Source organism: Nanorana parkeri, unplaced genomic scaffold (assembly GCF_000935625.1).
Source record: "Nanorana parkeri isolate BGI_ZX_2015 unplaced genomic scaffold, ASM93562v1 scaffold315, whole genome shotgun sequence".
In the NCBI taxonomy this organism is placed as follows: domain Eukaryota; kingdom Metazoa; phylum Chordata; class Amphibia; order Anura; family Dicroglossidae; genus Nanorana; species Nanorana parkeri.
In genome coordinates, this window is record NW_017306583.1 from 1,031,316 (window position 1) to 1,055,534 (window position 24,219).

The 24,219-nt window shown below is 43.3% G+C and overlaps 1 protein-coding gene across 2 annotated transcripts in view; it reads right to left on the reverse strand.

Moving 5' to 3' along the window:
- The window catches only part of LOC108788273, a 67,998-nt gene that overhangs the window by 13,036 nt on the left and 30,743 nt on the right, over positions 1 to 24,219 (reverse strand). The window contains exons 7-11 of one of the 2 annotated variants that reach the window (XM_018558013.1): positions 10,058 to 10,072; positions 5,961 to 6,213; positions 2,036 to 2,113; positions 1,649 to 1,939; positions 418 to 651 (exon numbers count right to left, since the gene is read on the reverse strand). In XM_018558013.1, coding sequence (XP_018413515.1) covers positions 418 to 651; positions 1,649 to 1,939; positions 2,036 to 2,113; positions 5,961 to 6,213; positions 10,058 to 10,072 — 871 coding nt within the window. Of the gene's footprint in view, positions 1 to 417; positions 652 to 1,648; positions 1,940 to 2,035; positions 2,114 to 5,960; positions 6,214 to 10,057; positions 10,073 to 20,156; positions 20,455 to 24,219 lie in introns of those variants that run through there. The other variant, XM_018558014.1, reaches the window with a different exon arrangement.

Below are 24,219 nucleotides of genomic sequence, written 5' to 3' on the forward strand. Positions count from 1 at the left end.
CTATACTCAAAACAAAGTTAATTGGTCTTTTTAAAATCAGATTTGTCCATGAAATCTCTGAAAATTAGCCTGTCCTTTAACTGTCACTGACAATTGACAGTTGCTGTTATTGAAGCAATGCAATCTTTTTAATATTGCTGGGTGGACTGATGTTCCATAACAGAAAAGGTAAGATGATCTGACCAGAATATAAACATATTGGGGGCAATTTATCAAAACTGGAGCAGACAGAATCTGGAGCAGTTGTCCATGGCAACCAATCAGTGTCTCTCTTCAATTTGTTCAGTTAAGATTTGGAAATGAAAGAGAGAACCTGATTGGCTGCCAAGCACAGCTGCTCCAGATTTGATAAATTCCCCTTACACTGCCTAAATGGAATCACAAGTAGAATTTTCTTTAAGGACTCAGAGAGCTTACCGGATGCATCCCTGGCGCTTGAGTTCCATTTATACCACAGGTTCTCGCCATGGTTGGTGTTGCTGTGCTGAAGAGCATTGATGGAAAGAAGGTGGTTGGCCCACTTCTGGCTGGACTCGCACAAGTCCCTGGTCAGCTGTAGCGGAGGAGCGCCGTGTATGCGTCGGTACTTGTTGTGTGTGTCCAATGCTTCCTGCTCAAAGTTGCTTGATTTGACTACAGTTGAGAGACACTCTAGTCAAAAACATTGCTTTCAATGAAACAATTCTGCTGCCTATATGTAAACATGGTACTTGCTTTTCCTTAGGCTGAAATGACTTCTCTACTGAGTCTCAAACCTGCCTACTAAGACACATTGACCTTTGCATTCTATAGGTCAAAGTTTAACTATAAGTTGTATGAGTGGACATTTACATTGACTAGTAGGAGATTATAATCAGTAACCTGCTATGTACACAGGGAAACCACAAGGTGCCTGCAAGTACCTGGAGTTCCCAGCCTTTCATTTTGTATGCACCCCGGGTGTCCCCCAAATCCCGGTGTACTCCTTACAACTTTACCTACAACTTTGCAGTATCTCGTCAGCCATTTCACTATCTAATGAAGAAGCCCAAGTACTCAAAAAGAGCTGATATTGGTGTAAGTGTTGGAGGGCAGCAAGGCAATAAAAATCCAATTCAAATGTCTTTCTGAACTTTCTCCCCTCCCATCTCCTCAGACATAAGCATGCAGGGTCTGCTGAAGTAACGTTCATGTTCATAGAAAAATCTTTTGTCAGGAAGATCTTTCAGCAATTAATTCATGCCTCCACATAAAACTACAATCTAAAGGGTCTTCTATATATAGGAAATATAATAAGAACTGAGGATTGGTCTGCCACCTCCTTGAAATCTTGCCAACCTATGCCTTCAGCAAATGGAAGATTAGCTCCATCAAAGTGCTTTAAAAGCACCAGGGCCAGATGTTCAAGAGTTACCAATAAACGTGTAGGCCACACATTGGGGCTGATGTATAAACTTTCCGCCCTAAGCATATCTGGGCAAATGCCCAGCAGGGCATAGGAATTTCCTATGCTCCTTGGCTCCATCTAGTGGTGGAAATGTTTCCATATGGCATTCGCTCAGCTATACGGTGGACAGAAGGTTTATGCTTAACCCCTATTGTGTTAAGTTGATCGTAAATGCCTGGAAATTCAGGATCTCCCTTGTGGAAACCCCTCTGTAATTCTTACCCGGCTGGCTGATGCTGACTGTTGGTTTCTGATCACTTGTATTTTCTGCTTCAGGTGACTTATTTCCACTTGGTTTCCACCGTGAACCAGACTGGTCACTGTCTGTTGATAGTGCTGACCCTGATGGCAGTGCTGACCCTGATGGCAGTACGTTCTTTTCAAAGAACCCAGGGTTTGTGATGTTTCCTGCTGGGTTATACTGCCCGACCACAAAATAAAGTCCATTGCCATCAGTGGCCACCCCAACACCAACTTCCTTCGACTCCTTCCATACAACTTGAGTGAAATGTCCTTAAAAAAAAGGCAAAGCAAAATGTCAAGAAGGTTGAGTGACATGGTAGGAACATGGAAAAATAACAGAACTCCAATGTAAACTTTGACTATTACCTGTGTTACTTCGGAACCCTGGCCTTGCAAAATCATAGTTCTTTATTTCATCGTACCATGAATCTACGGGTTCTTGACCTATAGATAGAAAGCAAGTCATTATAGGACAGATGTTACACTAGTATCACAAACAGCTTTGCAATATTGGAGCTCCTTTAACCCTTTAGTTGCCACGACGTATGTCATACGTCGCTGGCAGTGAGCCCCTTTAAACAGACATGTGTAAAGTTGACTGTCGGTTTTACACTTGAAGCGTTTCTGGTGGCTTAGCTGCCGCCAGATCGCTTCCAGAGGCCGATGAAGTGCGCCACCCCCGCCTTGCATCCCAGGCTCCACTGGCCTTCCTGTGGGCCTGGGACTGGCCTGTTGGCAGTAACTGTTTGCCAATCTCCTCTCCTCTCTATGGGACCGGAAGTGATGCTGATTGCATAATTTACGGTTCCACAGCTGTTGGGTGCAGAAGCTGGGGAAGAAGCAATTGGTGCACGATCTGCACTCCAACAGCTTATTTGGAGTGGAAAGGTGAAATAAGGGGTCTAATTGACCCCTAATATCACCTTAAAGAGAACCTGTCACCACTAGTATGCTATCACAAAGGGGGCTTGTAAGCCCCCTTATGTAATAGCAATTAAGTAAAAATAAAAAGTTAAAAAAATAAGATTAATTAAAATAAATGTAAAAATAGTTTTAAAAAAATCTTTTAAAATTTCCTGCACCTGCGCCTATTTTCGTAAATACGCGTTGGGCCTAAAATGTGAATTATAACGTGTGCAAAAAATGCCCGGACAGCGAAAGGGTTAATAATCTAGAAGATTATGCTGGTGCTTAAAAGGTTCACTTCGCCAAAAATGGGTATGCCAGAAATAAGTGACTGCAGGCAAACTGATTCTAGCATTAGCTTCTTAAACCCAGTTTCAGCTTTGGGTAGAGTAGTGAGAGGTTAGGACCTCTTTCATGTTTTTATTATTGTCTGTGTCCCTGTTGGGGAGAGTTATTCTTATTTCCTGTCCAGATGATAGGGTGCAACAAGAACAGGAAGTGATGGGTCATCTCTTTGATGGGCAGAGACAGCAACAAATACTTATTTATTAAGTAGAGAAGGGAAAGATTTAAAATATAGGTCAGGTTTTTACTACCCTATTTGTCTTTCTGGCGATACATGTACTCTCTTATTTCTTGTCCTACTGTCATTGGAAATCTCCCTAATAAGGACATAGCCAGCAATAAAAACTTGAAGGAGTTTCTGATTCCTACCCAGATGCAGGTGGCTGCTTATGAGGGCAACTGAGCCCTGTCTGGGTCTAAGCTAGATTGCTCCACTGCCTGATACTTATGGAGCTCATTGAATGCTATGAACAGTGGCCCTGCTGTGTGTATGCATGCTTGGCTGCTTCATCGATTTAATGCAAATCAACTTAATAGGGGCATTTTCCACTGACATCTTATACTAGCTTTTCTCAACCATTTTACCCCAGGGGAACCCTTAAAATAATTTTTAACCTCTAGCAACTTCTGGTGGAATCCTAGGGTTGGAGGAACCTTGGTTGAGAAACGGCTTCCTTATATACCATGCTCAACAAGACTGACAAGTGCAACCCAAAGCAGGGGAGGATCAGGTAGCCTCCAAAGTGGCTGCCTACACTTCCCATAAAACTACTGTACAGCCATTGAAGAGCCACTACTAATACCTATTTATGTAAAATGTCCAAAGAGAAAGCTGGTACATAAAAGTCAAATAATTGTTTTACATAAGCTGCCAGCATAGACAAAAGGAAACAAAAAAAGAAGCCAGTAGTTTCCTTTTATGGAATTCCTGGACAGGAAAACAGGGGTGTTCTGAAAAATGTGCCCCCCCAATAGACAGAAAATGTGTTTTTTTTTTTTGTTGGAGTTAAAGTCCACATCTGTAGCAGCGTTCAGCAAAATTCAATGATTATCACTTCTGTAAAGTATTGCTGTACTTGCACTGTAGCTGACTTGACCTATGGTTTGCTCTTATGACTTTGAAGGAGTTAGAAACCGCAATGTGAAGGGCAAAATGTCTCCTATCCAGCTACTAAGCCACCTTTTTTGCCATAAACTGAAAATCTGTCATAAACCAGTTTAGTTAAAAAATTAACTGGGAAGGTGTCACTGCCTAGAAGTTTAGTTGAGATATGCCCAGTGAGCACTGCACAATGATAACAAGCAGCAAGCCCTGACCTGTACGCCTCACAAATAAAGTTCAATATTACAACCAAGAACAAAACTATAGCAAATGCAGGCTTAATTGGTTGGTCCACCCAAAAGTGACATTTTACCTACTGTATAAGTAGGTTATGCAGGCCCCTGGATTCTTCTATGCCTGGGATCCTCTGACAGTGACATCTCCAAAAGAGTGGGAGCCCTTCATGAAGGGCACAGAAAGCATACAGATCCGGGATCTCAGACCAAAGATTTCACCAATAGATTCCCCAGAAATAAAATAACCCGTTAGGTCATTTACTCTCCAGCATCCGCTGAACACTGAAATATCACCCAAAACTGTTATTTTAGTTCCTGGCGGATGCTGGAGAGTTAATCACCCAACAGACAGATACTTCTGTCTAGTGCCTGCCGCATCTTATGTTCATATTGCCATGGTAATATGCATACAAAATGGGGATGGGCCATATACAGGATTGGTGTTGATGTATTTAGGACATTTGAAGGCTTAAATATGAAGGGATTAAAATTTTCCACTTCTACCGATACGCTGAATGTCCAGCTACTTTGCATTTGTATGTCTGCAGCAAAGGGTCAGGTCTAGAGGTCCACCGAAATAGAAATTTGAAAACCGAAACAAAAAAAAATTGTCAGGTCGAAAACGAAAGCGAAACCGAAAATATTTCTATTTTAATTTTTTCAAATTTTTTAAATATTTTATTTGTATTTATTTTTTATAAACTTTTTCATTTTTTTTATATTTATTTTTATTTATTAATTCATTTTTTATTAAATATTTTTATTTTTGACTTTACTGTCACAGGAGGCTGAGCGGTGTGGGAGGAGGGACAATGGCCGCTCACAGCGCTCTCCTCCGGCAGCGCTCGGGCCGGCTGTCACTTTCTTTCCTCCCCGCTGGGACACAGAGCAGCGCCCAGCGGGGAGGAAAGTAACCTGGGATGCGCTGATGTATCGGCAGGAAAATGGCAATTTCGGCATTTAGCCAAAAGTGCAATTTTTTGGCTGATATGTTTCGGCGGCCAATATATCAGTCCATCCCTAGTCAGGTCCTCTTAAAGGATATATCCATTCAAAAGTGATATTTTAGCTATGGGTGTCCACTTGTGGGCTGACGCCCCCTCATTATGTCTTGGGTACTACAACAGCGAGCAAATGTTGGCTTCATGCTGGAAGATGGAACTTATTGCTGGAAGTTGGAGCTTCATGTTGGAAGTTGGGCCTAAGCTGGCCATGCACTGTTAGCTATTTCTCATAACAGCATGGATGGGGTAATCCCCCTTGGTCTATTGTATTCTGTCAGTGGTGCACCTGAACACAAAACAACAACCTTTGTCAAAAGGGGGGTCCCAAAGGGGCCCCATATTGGTTGAATTTCAAAGTCAGCAGGTCTCAGCCAAAATTCAACCAGTGTATGGCCAACTTTACACAAGGCTGAAGATTCTGTCCCCACCTCGACCTGACAGCACTGCAGGGGGCTGTCATGTGGGAGGAAGGAGAGAGGGTCACTGCTCCCCCATGCTGGATGTACCTTTATGCCACTTTCCTTCCTCAGGCACACACAATGGCAGCAGAGTGAAGGCGAGCATGCACAACTACAGGGGCAGCCAATGATATAAACCTGTTAATTTGCCCTTGATGTGCTAAGCACAGGTTTACTTTAAGCTTTACTATTAATATTGATAGTTCTGGTCAGAATTTGGCCTTCATTCACTGGCATTACCTGGCAGCTCTCTTGTGCTGGAGCTGTATTTGTAGTACAGGTTCTCCCCATTATCTGAGCCGCTGTGCTTCAGTGTCCGGATGGACAGCAGGTGGTCAGCCCACTGCTGAGCGGATCGGCAGAGCTCGCGGCTCAGCTGAAGAGGGGGTGCTCCGTGCTTCTTCCTGTAAGCATTGTGGGCAGACACAAATTCCCTCTCAAACTGGCTTCCTTCATCACCTGAAAAACACAAATCTGGAGTCATAAAGAAATCCTTACAAGAGGGAAACAATGGAGAGGGCGATTGCTGACATCTCCTGAAAATACTAGTTGCTTGACTGTCATGTTAATGTTTTCTGAGTCACTGATCCAAAACATGTATAGTGATAAGGAATTCTAAACACTCTCATATTCTGTGTATTTGTTTCAGGTCAGTGACTCGGAAGCAGTCTATATAATATTAATACAAATAGTAATGCACACAAAAGTGGATTTATTACCCATATAAAGCAATCAGAGTTCCTTTTTAATTATTCCATAAAATTAAGTCATGTGTGATTGCTAATAGTGATACTTCCAGTTTTCTTCTCCTTTTCTTCTCTCTCGTATAAACGAATCAGCCTCAGTGTTGTATACATTGAAATTCCCTTTAAAGTGCTCCTGTTATGTTAGAAATACGGGGCTGCCATTGCTGACCTGATTCTGAAAAAGCTAATTGTCTGCCTGTGCCAGACAGACCAATAACAAGTATGCAGAATATTAAAGTCTGTACCTGTTCCTAGATGCATTGCAATATTATATGGGATGTATCATATATTTATACATGGAAATGTACATAGATCCATCCCAGTGTTACAGTTTACTGTATAGAATGCATTCTATAATAAAGTAGAACAATTTTTGTTCTACTCTTCCCCCTCCTTTAGATCCATCCTACTTTTATACATGGAGATAAGTTTTCTTAGTTTTATACAGGATTCATCCTAATGCCATACATGGAAATAGGCCTAGATCCGTCCTATTTTTATACAGGGTTCATCTTAGGGTTATACATGCAAATGTACCTAGGTCCCCTTTTAGTTTTACATAGGAACCATCCTGTGTTATACAAGGAAATAAGCCTAGATCCATCCTAGTTTTATACAGGTTCCATCCCAGTGTCATAAATGGCGATAAACCTAGAAGCGTCTTAGTTGTATATGTTTAATCCTAGTGTCATTCATGGAAATAAGCCTGGATCCGTCTTAGTTTTATACAGGATTCATAATGCCATACATGGAAATAGGCCTAGATCCGTCTTATTTTTATACAGGGTTCATCTTAGTGTTATACATGGAAATGTACCTAGATCCCTCTTAGTTTTACATAGGAACCATCCCTTGTTATACATGGAAATGAGCCTAGATTCGGCCTAGTTTTATACAGCATCCATCCTAGTATCATACATTGAAATAAGCTTTGATCCCTCCTAGCTTTATACAAGTACCATCCTAGGGTCCCTGGGGATAAGCCTGGATCCCTTTTAGTTTTACATAGGAACCCTCCTAGTGCTCTACTTGGAAATGATCCTAGATCCTTCCTAGTTTTACACAGAAACCATCCTAGTGTTATATATGGGCATAAGCCTAGATAAAGCCTTGTCTTATAGAGGATCCATTCTAGTGTTATACATGGAAATAAGCCTAGATCCATCCTAGTTTTATCAAGGATCCATCCTAGTGTCATACATGGAGATAAGCTTAGATCTGTCCTTGAGATTTTTATACAGTGTTCATCCTAGTATTATAAATGGAAATGTACCTAGATCACAGAATCCATCCTAATGTTATACATGGAGGTAAGTCTAGATCCATTGTTTTTATACAGAATTCACATTTCCATGTCTGCAACAGAATTCTAGTGTCAGACATGGAAATGTACCTTGATCCTTCTTAATTTTTTTTACAGGATCCTTCCAAGTATCAGACATGGAAATGTACCTAGATCCATCCTAGTTTTATTCAGGACCCATCCTAGTGTCACACATGGAAATAAGCCTAGATCCGTCTTAGTTTTATACAGGTTTCATTCTAGTTTTATACATTAAATTGCACCTAGATCTGTTCTAATTTTGTACTGGATTTACATGGATATGAACAATGATTTGCTATACTTTCCAACGTGTAAAAGTGCCCTTATTTGTTCTGGTTATATACAAGAACATTCGTTTTAATCAAAAAATGTGCTGTGATTTGTTCTAGGGTCATAGATTTGCCTATATTTTGTTCAGAATAACTCTTGCAGAGTTTAGTTGTGTTCTTGGCTCTCAAAGCCCCTACTGAGGTAGAAGAAACATCAGTAACACCCTGCAATCTTTTTATGACTTCATGATCCAGATATGGTCTTTCCCCACTTCATTCCGATCCCCCGAGTCCCTGGCTGCCCATGAATCACCACATTGTACTGCATGGAATCCTATGACTGCTGGTAGGATACAGATTTTAACATGAAGAAGTCACGTAACTTCTTCCCCCATCCATACCAACATTTATTTCCATTATGAGACTGATACACAACATTAGTGAGCCTCATTAGACACTACCGGTCACCAAAACAAAACTGTTGCTGATAACAGGTCCAAGAAAAAACTCCACTTAGTTCCTATGCATATTTAGTAGACAATTTGAGGAACACATACTGTACTGTTCTCAATAGGGCTACCCTGCAGGGAGAAATCTGTGCTGAAATTCCCATATCAAACACACTTTCAGCTGGTGGCCCTTTTAAGCCCTAAAAATAACAGTCTACACAAAAATAGAAATAAAGTTTATAAAATCTGCGCTTATGGACAGTGGAAACATATGTCTAAATACCCAATGTTAAAGCAGCTGTACTCAGGACACTGAGGTCAAGAAATGTATATAGTAAATGTGCAGCGCTCAGGGTCACCAATCAATGGACTGTATCTATCTGGGTATTAAACAGTGAGCATTTAAAGCCCCTAATGAGTACACTGCCAGTTTAGTTATCCTGGTGGCAGCTCGTGAAATATAAGGTGCAGAATCTCTATTCAGCGCAAAAGTGCAGACAATCTATATGTATACACTCACAGTTTTAAAACGAAAAGATCGGCCGGTCACAGGCGGCGTGTAAATGGCCTGTACTTCCGTATAGTACGTGGTATTGAGATGTGTAGCCCCGCGTAAGTACAGGCCATTTACACGCCGCCTGTGACCGGCCGATCTTTTCGTTTTAAACTGTGAGTGTATATTACTTTTTTTAATAAATGTAAATTTGTTACTATACCATGAGGGGTTTCCTTTTTTCATTTTCGCTAATCACCGACCCATGGGACACCGCTGGGACTGCCGCTGAGACCGCATTTCTATTACCCAAAGTCAATCACAGTGTGGTGAGTGCGCACCCCAGAGGAGAGAGTGTTGTGAACACGAACACAGGGTGTGGAAAAAATGATTTTTTCAAACACCTTTTGGATTATTGTCATTATTTTAAAAAACTTTATACTTGGACACACTATATCACTAATTTGTGTTGCAAATTTTTGTTGTTGTTGCACTTCCTTATGGACTAATAAGATGGGATATTTTTGATGCACTTTATTCTTTATTCTTCATGACGTTTGATGTTATTTATCACAAGGCGTTTATATCCACATTAAAATTGTGTTAATTATTGTGGGATATATGCATTACCATATAGATTGTCTGCACTTTTGCACTGAATAGAGATTCTGCACCTTATATTTCGTGAGCTGCCACGAGGATAACTAAACTTTAAATGCTTTACTATGCTCACTTTAAATGCTCACTTTAAATGCTCACTATTTAATACCCAGATAGATACAGTCCATTGATTGGTGACCCTGAGCGCTGCACATTTACTATATACACAAAAATAGAGCCTGGTGGCTTAGCCAAGCCCTGGATTCTTATATGTCTTGGATAATCCAACAATGAGATCTCCCTACAATAATTCCTGATTCTATAGCTGTCCACTTGGTGGTTTTAGGTGTTCCTGACCACCTTTGTGTGTTCCAGCTCCTCCTTTTATATTATCCATAACCTAAAATAAATTTTAAAAATCCAGCAGGAAGTGTGTGGATCCCTCATAATGGACACAGCAGGCGTCCAGACCTGGGAACTTGCGCAGAGATCTCACCAAGAGTCCTCATGAGATAAAAAAAACAACTGCTGGGTGATTTAACTCTTCAGCATCTGCCTAAAACTCAATGTCAGCTTTGGCTGGACTGACACTTTAAAAGAACAATTTGCTTCTACAGCGTACAATACAAGCAGGTTTCTATGTCCTGTGTCTTGTGAATTTGGTCTGCGTCTCAAGAAGCAGTATTTGGGCATGTCATACTGATTTAACAGGTACGCTGAATACAGAATATACAATGCAGAAAGTTCTTAGCTATCTCCTAGTGTATATTTATTACAAAGTATAGGTCTGACACAGCCAGAATTCCAAACCTTGGAGTCAGGCGGAGGGAACTTACAGAACAAGTGATTTCACTGTCTGACTAATATACTACAGTTCATCTGCAGAACTTTCCAACTTTGTAGCCAGGAAATCAGTCTAGGTGAAGAAGCCAGATTTCTAGACTGGCCACATGGGGAAGGAGCTCCTAGGCTTTCCTACAGATCCACGTCACCCATTTGACATGGATCTCCTCCAAGCATTTGACCCAGTACCAGAACACCTAAGCCAGTATAAACGTACCCTGAACTATCTGATCACACCTAGCCCCTCCCAATTTAGTTCAAAGTTTCACCTATTCAACTATTGGAGTTCAGGACTAATGCTGACCATACACATGGCAATACTAGGGCAGTTTAACTGTTTTAAATACAAAAACAATTGAGTGGATCAGTGCAAACTATTGCCCACAGTTGAACCTGATAAGTGATAACTTTTGGCAGTGGGTTGGCTTGATCTGTTAGGATCTTTTTGCTTTTGAAAAATAGTAAAGAAAGCAGTTACAAATGTCAGCATAAAGGCCTAAATCACAACTATGCATTTTAATGCACACAGGCTAGCCATGGCTTGAAATGGTTCTAGTTCACATCTGGGTAATGTGTAAATGTGCGTTTTTTGATGCATTGCTGCACATATTAGGGTCTTTTGATGAAATTGCAGTGCATAAAAATGCATGATTGCTGATGAAGCATACAAATATTCACAGAAAGGAGTGAATTCAGCCTAAGCCTGCCCATAGAACAATTTTTCATTCTGTTTAAGAAACTTTCGGCATGCCTAATAAGATCACAGCAGTTTTCCCGACCATCTTATCTGCATCATATGCTTCTACTGCTACTTTAAATTCCTACTGTAGGAGCCATGGGTAGTAATCCGCTATTATGGTAGGCCTTGGCAACCTCTAGTACTAGTACTCCCACTAAATTTCTACCTTAGCCATGCCCATACTCTTAATGTAGACAACCAGTGCTGGGGCTAAAGTATATGTAATATCTTACATCATATCACAGAGCCAGTTTGGGGTAGGAAGGCTTTTAAAGAAAAGGAGCAAACAGACCTAATAAAATACCCAAAATTCCCAATCAATCAAAGTTCTTCCCAAGTTGGATCGTAACTTCTCCATGATCATTCTTGGCAAATCCTTCCCTTAGGGTCTACAAAACAGCAGCAGTGCCAAAGTTGGTACATTTACAACAAGTGCTATAGAAAACCCAGGTGTATCTCCATAACAGCTTAGGATGGTGTAACGCATAGGAGCACTTTGTTTAATTGCTATTGTTTCCAAACAGACAACCTAGAGTACAGACAAACTGCAAGATGTATGCTGTTCCTCCAGGAACACTTGAGTAAGCTGAACCTTCCTATTTATGGCTGCAGAGAGGGCAAAACATTGTAGGACCATGTCCTCATAAATGACCTTTGATGCCTACAACCTATTTTTGAAGAGAGGGTCAAACCTTTATATTCTGCACCTGTTAGCTTCCAGAAGATGCAAAAGACATAGTAGTGGTTGTGTCAGAGCTGATGCATGCCCCATACTACTCAATGGCCATTGACAGTCTCTCTTCAAAAGTCAAGGAATTTACTTGATTGGTCTAATTTTTGGCATCTAAAAACAACTTGTCTGGGAGCCATTAGGCCCTTTTTCTTTTTGTGCTCTAGGCCCCCTGCCTTAGTGGATGTAACACTAAGCCAAGATGCATTGCCTGATATTGCACAAGTGAAGAACACGCAACCAGTCATCTGTACAGCATATATAGCAAAATGCATTCCTGAACACTGCTATATATAGAGTAACCGTATAGTGCTCTCTATACCACTGAGTAACACATGCCAGACTGCTGTGTCACAGCCAAGATAGGAAATGGCTGTATTATCCTTTTTACACATGTCATCTCCAGTGTTCCAAACTAAAAAAGCCAGACAGGCCTTGCACTGTACAGACAGTCCCTCAGGGTCCAAAGCCTGAGCAATGCACTTAACATTTCACAGACATCAACAAACTGAGATATGTTAGTAGGCCCAGAGCCTTGTACCTCATAAGGTCTTCATCAGAATGTATTATGGATTGTATAGATATTCTTTGTGGACTAAAAATGCAATTTTAAACATATCTAAATTTAATCAGGTAACAATGAATTATTGCATATCCGGTATGCATTATTGTATGCATCTACTTTTTCAGCCAACAGGTGGAGCTTTATACTTCTTCTCTGATGCCTAGCATCTGAAAAGTTGTGTACAGCCCTCAATAGCTCAAACTTAAATATATTCACACACAGCAGAATGAGTCAGAGTAGTGACTTCTTCCCTTCCATCCTCCTTCCTGCCACCCCCCTTCCTATCCGGTATGCATTATTGTATGCATCTACTTTTTCAGCCAACAGGTGGAGCTTTATACCTCTTCTCTGATGCCTAGCATCTGAAAAGATGCGTACAGCCCTCAATAGCTCAAACTGAAAAAGTAGACAGCTCTGTCAAATTCAAATAGAGACAGAGGGTCTGAAAACAGCTACTACTTTGCTTTCTGTCACAAAACACATAGTGCTCTGGAATCCTGTGTCACCGATGCACATTTTAATAAATGTTTATTTGTAAAGAATTTATATAAAACCCCAGTTTAAAAATGTGATTAATGTAAAAAATACCCCATACTATTTGTAATTCTGATCAGCCAGTTTTGTGATAACACGTACACCTTCACCAGATACTAAGATCGATCTACTACATGCTTCTTTAATATCATCGCTTTCTTGGTCAGCTCTCTGCTAATTGGACAAAGAAGATCATGCTGATTCACTGTCCATTGGGCAGGTTGGGGGTGGCGAGGTGGCACAGTAAGATGAATTGCCAAACCAGGAAGATGAATTGCTTGATCAGGAAGTATATGTGTCCCCTGCCTAGTACAAACCACTAGACTGGCTGTATAGCAATACAAATGTTTGGCAAGCGAAGCAAAAAGCTTATGCATTTCAAATGGGCATTAGCGAATTGCTGGTGTTTACTTGTAAGAAGAGTGTGACAAATCCCAAAAGGCAGGTAGTCAATAAAGCTAAAAAAGGTCAGCTTTTAACTATTTAGTCACTGGAAGCTTGTGTCCGCCGGTCTATAAAGTGTCCGCCAGCTGCTGAATTCTGTATTAATTTATCCCCCTTCCCCAATGAGTGGAGTTTATGGTTCTGTTAAGTGGCAAACTGGAAAAACAGGCTGCGGTTTGTCATTCCACAAATGAAACTCTGTTAATAAGAATGAACGCGGTCAGCTCGATGCATTAACAGTACATGTAAATTGTTTGTGCTGAACATTTTAAACACTTTCCCTGCCAATAACAGTCATCGGAATCTTCTCGTATAAATCCTCATGCCATCATTTCCGAGGTGACGATGGACAAGGAAGCATCTGGACGCAGGGCTTCCTATCACTCTTAAACGGTGCTACCTGCTACCAATTTTTCCCTATTGGTCAATATTTCAGGATGGCTGTTTCAAAATCTTTGCAGCAAACTTTGATGCCAGCCCCATCCAAAAAAAACCCAAACCATTTTAAACAGAGATACTGGAGTCACTGCACCTGTCCAAAGGTTTGTAAAGGGACCCATATATGGAATTTACACAGAGCTGCTGTTTTGTGGTTCAGTTTGATGGGAACTGCAGTGGCCGTACTAAGCAGTTCAGTGGAAGTTGGGGTTGCCACTCATCCGGAATTCACTCGGGCAGTCCAGGTTTGGAATCCTGTGCCCGGGTATCAGCCCGCCTCACACCCGGGCACATTATTCAAACCGGACTTGTGGCTCCCTAAGAAAAAGCCGCATACCGATGAGCGCCGGTGCTGTCACTTTACTTGTCAGGCCGTAGCAGCTCTCGCTAAACCTAGTCCCTCCCTCTGTTTCTCTTCTCCGCAGCCCTGCTGAACACTGGGAGGAAGTGACATCAGACAGAGGGAGAAACCATCCTCCGGCTCCACCACGGGCTGTATGGCTTGTCTGGGACCAATTTGCCGGCACCGCCACAGTCTCACTCTCCACTAACCGGTATACATTATATATGAATTGAAAAGGGGGGTTATTATTGCACAAAAAAGATGCCCCCATAAAAAATGCCACAGGTAACCTGTGACATCTTTTGTGAGGGCATCTTTTATGTGCAATAGCACATACCTGGGGACCTGTGGCACACTGGCATCTTATGGGGGCATTGTTTATGTGCAGAATGCATATCTGGGGACCTGTGGCACACTGGCATCTTATGGGGGTATCTTTTATGTACAGAATGCATATCTGCGGAGCTGTGGAACACTGGCTAGTTGTGATTAACTCATTATGATTTGTGATTAACGCCAATGTTATTTAATCACAAAATACATGCATAGTGTACACTTTACAAAAAAATTGCCGTGAGGCGCTATAGTGTTTGGGTTTGGCTTGAAGAAAAGGTGGCAACCCTAGTGGCAGCACAGGTAATAGCAGAGATCCCACGTGTCCCTTGTCACTGAATAGCAAAACAAATGGCAAACGCACTCATCAATTTGTTACCAGATTTACAGCAAGGTGCACATGGAAGGGCTTTTTACAGTAACAGCAAAACGTTTCCCAGCACACTCACCAGCCAGCATGCAAAAAAGACTCTCCAAGTTTAGAGTTAGGACCGCACTATATAGAGGTGCCTTGGCTAGGTGGTGCGGCTTTCACATTTTCTGCAGAAGACGTGTATCTAAACCTCTGTTTTTAACCTTAGCGTATAGACAAGTTTTTTTGCATGCTGGCTGGTGAGTGTGCAGGGAAACTTTTTGCCTTGTCACTGAATGACTCGAGATAACACATTGAAGTTCCTAAGCTGGGTACACACTAGTACGGGGGTGGGAAACTCTGGCCCCCCAGCTGTGCTTTAACTACAAATCCCCACATGCCTCTGGGCGTCATGCCTGTAACTGTCAGTCTTGCAATGCCTCATGAGACTTGTAGTTCCACAACAGTTGGAGGGCCAGAGCTGCCCTGCACTTGTAGCTTTTGGGCTGAACAGAAAACAATGAGCAGATTCCCCCATCCATGCTAAGCAGCATGAATGGGGGAATCACCTGCTGCGGACATTGTATTTTGACGAAGTACCTGCGTCTGATTAGATACAGACATTGTTCATCTGACTATTTTCCACCCGTTTGCTTAGATTCGTAAATTGAAAGATGTTTGGCGGTAGACGGCAGCCAGGGCCACCCACTGGGCGAATTTCATCCAGTCCTTGATGAACTGGTATAGCCAACCTTATGAAAGTGTATAGCCAACCTTAGTCTCAGGAAGTGAGGGGAAATCCTTCCACACGGGACACAAAGGGGCAATGAAAGCCTAGCAGAGCCTCTAACCATCCTCCACTCGATCCATACAAATGGCAGGTTCCACTTTCATTCTTTTTACTTTAGTCAGTGTTGTGAATATTTGCATATTTGTTGTCTAGATAATGCTGGTCACACTTTGTTATCTAATCATCCCATTGTGAATGTTTTAACAATTGGTGGTGACGACTAAGTAGGTGAAGAAAAATTAGCATATAATTACACTGTATAAACTCATCCTAGATAAGGAAAATAGCAGATGGCCACTTCAACCATTTGTCACCTGGATGAGGCAACAAGCCTGTTAATGACAGCACAGAATGTTTGCTGATGAGATTCAGACGATCATCACATCACAACTGTCCCCCCTGCTGCCTGTGAGGTACGCAATGACTAAAGCTGGCCAAATACATTAAGACTTTTCTCATTTACAAGAGACATTTTTGGAATTGCCCATCTACATTAAACAGCGTTGAAGGAGGAATATTTTTTTCTGAAATCCGGCACCCACAACTGTCAGAACCCAACGATTGAAAATTCAACTTTTGTTGAACTGGGCGCTTCTGACCAGGCGACCTACAAATCAAATTTCGGTCAATTCGTCAGGCTACGGCCAGAATTCATTCCGTGTATGGCCAGCTTAAACGTGCCTGCCTGCCGAGCATACGTGTTTAACTTCTGCGTACACAGCTCCAGCTGGCTTTATCTCTTTGCAAACAGTATCTTTGGCCGTGCTATGGACATTAGATTGTTTCCCAAAGTGGTTTTTTATCTTGCAGAATGGGCTTCAGCTTGACAAGGAGCAATGTGTGCAGCAAAGTATCACAAAGCTTGTATCCAGTTTTAACATATTTCCTAAAGCATTTAAGGCCCATTAATGTCTTTGTGCATCGGCACTCCATTTATTTGAACACCACGCAAGTGGGACAAAACACGCGTTAACACGCATGAGAATGGGCCTGCAAGGCAACCTTTAGTTCCAGGTTGGAGATATTAAGCAGATCATAACAGGAGTGCCCATTTGAGAAGACTTCAGCGGCTTTCAACAAGTTTTAAGCTGAAGCTTACTAAAAGCTTGCCGGAATCTGCTATTAAATGGACAGTCAGCATTCCCATTAACATCCCCGAACTGGAGCTTTAAAAGGTGTCCAGAAAAGCTTTTTCAGGCTTGATGAAAAGCTTTGCAAATGCTTTATAAAAACTTTGTTATGCAGACTAAAGCCCCAATGTACAATGACTTATCAGGAAATACAATGGGCTGCAAGGGAAAAATGTTATAAATGAACAGTCGCCTTGTGCTGCCAATTGTGTCTAGTACAGATGTGGATGGGCTCCATGTGAACCAAGTTTGCCTGAGCCCATGCAAAACTGTCAGTGACACATCCCCCTCCCGGCCCAATCAGCTGCGTCAGGGGCATTCCTCATCCCGCAGCTACATGTAAGGCTGCACATACACCTTGATATCATCGGACGACACTTTTCGTTCTATGATCGAACCGTCCTACGATTTTCGTGCGGTGGCCCCATCCTGGCTCGATTATCGCAAGGTTGGATCAGCGGTAATTAAAAGGAAGCATCTAGACGGATTGCAGTAAATCGACAGCACGTATTTTCGTCAGCACAATCGTACGAATTTTGACGTACAGAAACGACACCAACCTTGCGAAAATCGTACGATCGACCGAAGTTTTCGAACCTCCTGGTTAGTCAAAAGTCAATCGATTGTACAGTATTTGCAGTTGTACACTGCCCATCAACTTTACGAATATCGGCCGAAAACGTGCTCGCATACGAAAACCGGCCGATATTTGTAAGGTGTATGGGCACCTTAACAAAGGAGTGGGGAATGCTCCGGTTGCAGCTGATTGGGTTGGGAGGGGCGGGTGTCACTTGTATGAATTCAGATTGCACCAACTCTATGCACATCCCTAGTGTGTAGCCCTGAGACTAGAGGGAAGTTCCACCGCTGTGGTGCCCCACAAATGGCCGGACAGCTACTAATAATAAAGAAGATGGCAGTGTGAAGCGCTGACCCTTTTGATCCTATTTAGATCTGTTATGTGCGTAGATGTGTGCGTTTTTTGTAGTGTTAAGCAGATGCATTTTCTTTGTGCGTGCATGCATGATTGACACATTGATGCACATTTCCTGATGCATTTTTGGATTCGGATTTGGAGTGAATAAAGTTAACAACCATTGGCTAAGGCTTGCTAATATTAGATGTCAGTGCAGCAAAATGCATGTTGTAGGCACTGCAGTGTACTGTCATTGACTTCTATGGGCCTCCCATAGGGCTGCAGCTAACGATTATTTTCATAATCGATTAGTTACCCCATTATTTTTTCAACTAATTGATTCTATAAAAAAAAAAAAAAAAACTCTCTCTCCCCCCACCCCTACCAACTAATCGATAAGAATAGTTGCCAACTATTCTCAAAATCGATTATTATCGATTTAGTCAATTAGTTGTTGCAGCTCTAGCCTTGTAATCCACTAAAATGCATATTGTAGTTTTCAAACTGCTCTGCACTGCAGCACTGAGATTGGAAGGGACACTATGTTTATCATGGGGAATTTGGAAACATTGGGGGGAATGTATCAAAACTGGAGAAGACAAAATCTGGAGCAGCTGTGTATGGCAACCAATCAGCTTCTCTCTTCAGTTTGTTCAGTTAAGATTTGAAAATGAAAGAGAGAAGCTGATTGGTTGCCGTGCACAGCTGCTCCACATATTGTCTGCCCCAGTTTTCATGAATCCCCCTCATTGCGTCTCAGCTTGTGGCAGCACGTATGTTAAAACGCAACAATGTAACTGAGTCCTGAATGTTCCCCAATAGGGAGACACAGCAGCTCAACTGTCCAAAGAAAACTTGTGATGAAGGGAATAAACAAATCCTGCAGGAAGCTGAAAAGAGGAGAATTCATCTGGTAAAGGTTGCTGGAGGCCATGAAGTGAACAAAAGAAGAAGGTCGTCACAAGGTGATAACCCCTCTAAAGGGCAATTTAAAGGGATAAAACATAATTCCAATTCATTCAGCTCTGTGCTTGTCCCACTGGAAAGATGGGATTTAACCCTTTGTGTGCAGATGAAACCGGGTTTAGTGACAAGGAAATAACTGTATGAGAAGCCTTTGGTGGAAGCCACCCTACTCCTGGGCTGCATGGGGCCCAGAGCAGTCAAGATGAACCTACCAAGAAGTGATGTCACCATCCTGGATTTACTATGGGGAAATCACAACCCCCATCTAAGGCTTCTCACACAGGTATTTTACTTCAGCAGAAATATGCAGGGACCCATAGCAACCAATCAAAAGACAGCTTTCAGTCTGACTGCATCAAAATACTCAGTGGGTTTTGTTGATTGGTTGTTTACCATGCTAATACGTATATGCATAAAAATGAAATGTTAATGTTGTTTAATCACTTGCTGTCCAGAGAAATCCAGCAAAACATTCATTAAGTGCAGACAGCTGGGTGTCTTTTTAGGGCGGTGCTTAATGGTGATTGATCTTTACTGTTCCTCTCTGTCCTCCTGCTCTCTGCTGCAAATCTGCCAGTCTGTTTAGTCCAATGCTGGCCAATGGTGATGAGCCCGATTCGGCCAGGCCCGCTCACAGCCCCTCCTCCTGGTCCAATCACTTGCAGTTGCTATATGTCACCAAAGAGGCAAGGAAAGCCCCCGACGCAACTGCCGCCACTGATTGGGCCAAGAGGGGAGAGGCGGTGGCGGTCACAGATTTGACTGATCTTGGACAAACTCAGACGAACTGTGTTCACACCAAGCCCATCTCTACTAGCCAGTAAAAAATGTGAGCTGTGTGTGGCCCTGTTGACACCCCTCTGCTCGACAAAATCCGAACAATGATCGCAGCCAATCAGATGCAGGCACGTCTGGGTATTCAGCAGCTGCTGGATACAATATCTTGGCGGGGGGAATCATGCATGCTGTGTAGTCTAGATGGAGGATATTCAACTTTTTTTTTCCGCTCAGCCTATTCGTGTATGGTCAGCATCACTGAACACAACAGGCTTTCTGGGTGTCTAGTTGATTTTATCTCAGCAGTCCGTCAGTAGGTATGCTAAGCACTCCTCCTGATGGCTGTACACTAGAACTCTCCAAAACTTTATGGAAAACATGACTACAGCAAGTATGTAAAAGTGTAAAAGTGACATTAAAAGTGATGTCCCGGTCAGCACTGCAAGAATGCCGGTACATTGAGTACTTGTTGAAGCTTCATGATAGTTTCCCTTTAAATAAAGCCTGCTGGTGTTCCTTCACCTCTGTGTGCTAATGTTCCTCAAAGTTCCCTGAAGAGGGGCAGAGAAGTGGAGGGGAGGTTAGAGAGTACAAAGCACCTAGTGGGATATGTAGAGGGAACTCTGCGTTCCTTTGCGCCCTTGGCTGTACTTACCTCTGGGTCTGCGGCGAGAGAAGCAGCCTCCCATCTCTTCTACTTCCTAGACCGAGCAGACTTCACCCGGGGCCGGCCTCCTCCTCCAGCAGCTCTCTACAATAAGGGCTGAGTCACATAGCTTGGCTGTGGGATGTGCAGACTGAGTGCTGCTCGTTTGGTGATGCTCAGACACTCTCAGGAGGAGGGGAAGGGACTCTCTCCACTCTGAAACTGGATTCCCAACAGCTGCACCACACACCCCTCCTGCAGGACACCACATCTGGTGGGGGTAACCGTTTGTGTGCCAAGGACTAATGCAGCAGCGTGCTACCTTCTTCTGCGCTCCTGGCTGGCGTAACCATTTGTGTGCCAAGGACTAATGCAGCAGCTTGCTACCATCTTCTGCGCTCCTGGCTGGCGTAACCGTTTGTGTGCCAAGGACTAATGCAGCAGCGTGCTACCTTCTTCTGCGCTCCTGGATAGCGTAACCGTTTGTGTGCCAAGGACTAATGCAGCAGCGTGCTACCTTCTTCTGCGCTCCTGGATAGCGTAACCGTTTGTGTGCCAAGGACTAATGCAGCAGCGTGCTACCTTCTTCTGCGCTCCTGGATAGCGTAACCGTTTGTGTGCCAAGGACTAATGCAGCAGCGTGCTACCTTCTTCTGCGCTCCTGGATAGCGTAACAGTTTGTGTGCCAAGGACTAATGCAGCAGCGTGCTACCTTCTTCTGCGCTCCTGGCTGGCGTAACCGTTTGTGTGCCAAGGATTAATGCAGCAGCTTGCTACCATTTTCTGCGCTCCTGGCCGGCGTAACCGTTTGTGTGCCAAGGATTAATGCAGCAGCTTGCTACCATTTTCTGCGCTCCTGGCTGGCTGGCGTAACCATTTGTGTGCCAAGGACTAATGCAGCAGCGTGCTACCATCTTCTGCACTCCTGGCTGGCGTAACCGTTTGTGTGCCAAGGACTAATGCAGCATCGTGCTACCTTCTTCTGCGCTCCTGGCTGGCGTAACAGTTTGTGTGCCAAGGACTAATGCAGCAGCGTGCTACCATCTTCTGCACTCCTGGCTGGCGTAACCGTTTGTGTGCCAAGGATTAATGCAGCAGCTTGCTACCATTTTCTGCGCTCCTGGCTGGCTGGCGTAACCGTTTGTGTGCCAAGGACTCCCACAGCTTCTCACCTGCTCTAGAAGTAAGCAGTGTCCAGGTCTACATGACAGCAGTAGGCATCCCAGCACCCACCCACACTACATAACATGCACATGGGCCCCTAAATCCCAAAGAGCCTTTGTGCAGTTTGAACACACCTTTTGTAATAGGCTAGGTTCCGGTTGCCGTGTCTTGCGGTGCACTGCATTGGAAAAAATGCTGCAATTTTGTCTTAAGCATCTTCTTGCATGTTGACAGCAGATTCAAAGGGACTGGGCTGTCCTAACGCAACGCATGTCAACATATGAACATCAGTTAACACAACGCACAGGAACGGAACTGTGAATCCAGCTTTATAGTCAGCACATATGATGTGCCCACCCCTGCCATCTATAAGCACCTGAAGAGGAAAACTATACCAGGATATATAGGCAGGATGCCTTAGCTGACCTCCTTCTGAAAATGCCAGCTGTCTGGTTGCCTGCGTCCTGGAACATGCATGGAGCAAGCAAAGCAGAAGTGCTGATCTGCTTGCTTCTTCCAGTGACTTGGAAAGAAGTGAACACACAGGATCGGCATGACAAAAAAAAAAGACAAAAAATCTTATCAGCGGTAACAGCTGCTTAGTGTGGATGGGAGAATTCAGGGGTAGGCAACCTGGCACTCCAGCTGTTGTGGAACTACAAGTCCCATTAGGCATTGCAAGGCTCTGACGACTCCCAGAGACAGAGTCGTGATGGGATTTGCGGTTTCTCCACAGCCGCAGTGCCGAGGTAGCCTACCCCTTGTATAGTATATGGCCGGCTTTAAATAGGAAGGAAATATCAACAGGTTACAACAGGCGTGCACCTTGAGGCTATATATTGTGGTGATATGAGACACAGGAAGTTCCCACAAAGTGAAAGTAAAAGTGGCCATCCAAGGAAACGACAGTCAAGCTCGCTGACAGCAAAGTGCCTGAAAGTAAAACTGTCTGTGTCACCTTCAACAACATGACACAAACCATCACTTTGTGAGCTGGTCACCGCGGCCAGAAAATATAACAAAGTTGGTTAGTATTCTGGCCTAAGTTCCAGCGCTGGAGTCCTGGGCTCAGTCAAGGGGCTGTCTGTGAGGATTTAACCTGTATGCCTTCATGGACTGATAGGTCACTCCCTGGTGTGTGAGGCTATTAGATTGTTAGCTCCTTTGGGGAGAGGGCCTAAGGGTTCATCTGTCTCTGTGGAGGAATGCAGACCCAAATCAACATGAAAAGTTGGGAATGTCCCGGGCAGTCGGGGACACTTGGCCAGTGTTAGGCACCACGTCTGGGTGAGTCATGGTAGCAGCTAACTCTGGTTCCCCTTGTTTATGGGAAATGTTCATCATATCGATATGGATTTGGCCGGAACACACTGCAGTCAGGAATGTGATGAACCCAAGATACAGGTTCCTGCTGTTTAGATTTGGAAAACGTCAGTATCAAATACCAAATGATCATCACTAGAGGGAAAATGTATCTCAGTTACAAACCAATCAGGAAGCCCAAAAGCCAAAAATGATATAAATCCACTTTGTGTGCACCAAATGCTTTCGCAAACTCAGATATTGCTGTAAAACAGTAGCTTCACATATCCTGTGCAGACAGCAGAGCTGTGGGAGGGATCCGGCAGGCTCCTCCCACTACAGGCTGCCTGCAGAAAACTACAGGAGGGGGCGGAGACCAGACCAGTCACCATGCACAAGGAGAGAGAGCAGCAGTGGTCTTTATTACTGGAAGATCCAAGTTTCACAATGAAATACTGCACAGATCTGGAAGAAGTACGCAAAGCTCACCGAGATCCAAAATATGGATACACGTCTCTAATTTTGAGACAATATTTACATATCCCGAAATTCAGCTTTAAACATAATGATCCTTACTCCAGCTGTAGTCACAACAGAGATCAGTCATATCCAAACTGATTGCCAGATAATTCATCACAACACAAATACAGCAGAAACACAGTGCAACCACTGGAGGGTGTATACCCCAATCCTGCCGATGACTGCCAATCAACTAAATCAATGACTAACTGCAATAAAATACCCCTTAATCCTGTCAGAAATCTAGTCAGCTGATAACATCCTGTGCTCTCTGTCTGTGCTCTATTCCTATCAGTTACATTAGGAGTAGGGTTGCCACCTGTACAGGATTCACCCGGACAGTTCGGGTTTTGAATGCTGTGTTCGGGTTTCATGGCAGCAGAAACCCGGACACATGATGTCAGGCAGACAGGGGCAACCAAAATTAATATAGGGGCTACTGGCCCCCCACTAAGAATAGTCTCTACTGTGATATTTACATATGAATGGGTGGCACTTTTACTTATGAACAAGCCACAACTCATTCTCCCACAAAAATGTCCGCGCGTCGCTGGAGTGTTCGGGTTTCGCTTGAAGAAAAGGTGGCAACCCTAATTAGGAGTGGGCAAGCCCCGGCCCTCCACCTGTGGTGAAACTACATATTCCATCATGCATCTGTCTCCGGGAGTCATGCAGGTGGCAATCAGAGTCTTGCAATGCTTCATGGGATTTGTAGTTCCACAACAGCTAGAGAGCCAGAGTTTGCCCACCCCTAAGTTACAATGTCCCCAGCTCTCTCAGAACACTACAGAAAACCCCACCCACATGTTAAAGAAAAGAGGAGAGGGGCAGGTAGTCTGTAGTCCTAAAACAGCTCTTGTTCTAAGGTGAGAACACTACTCCTTCATGGATACAGTACAAGGAATGGGTGATGTCACCCTGGACAGGAAGTGAGATAGTGGCAGGATCAACAGGTGAAAATAAATAAAAGAAAATGAATGCAGCTACCACACCTAAGGAATGGAAAGCTGCAATATGTTACAGTTTTGTTCTTGGGTTTAAATACACTGTAAATCAGTGTATTTAAATATATACACACACACATATA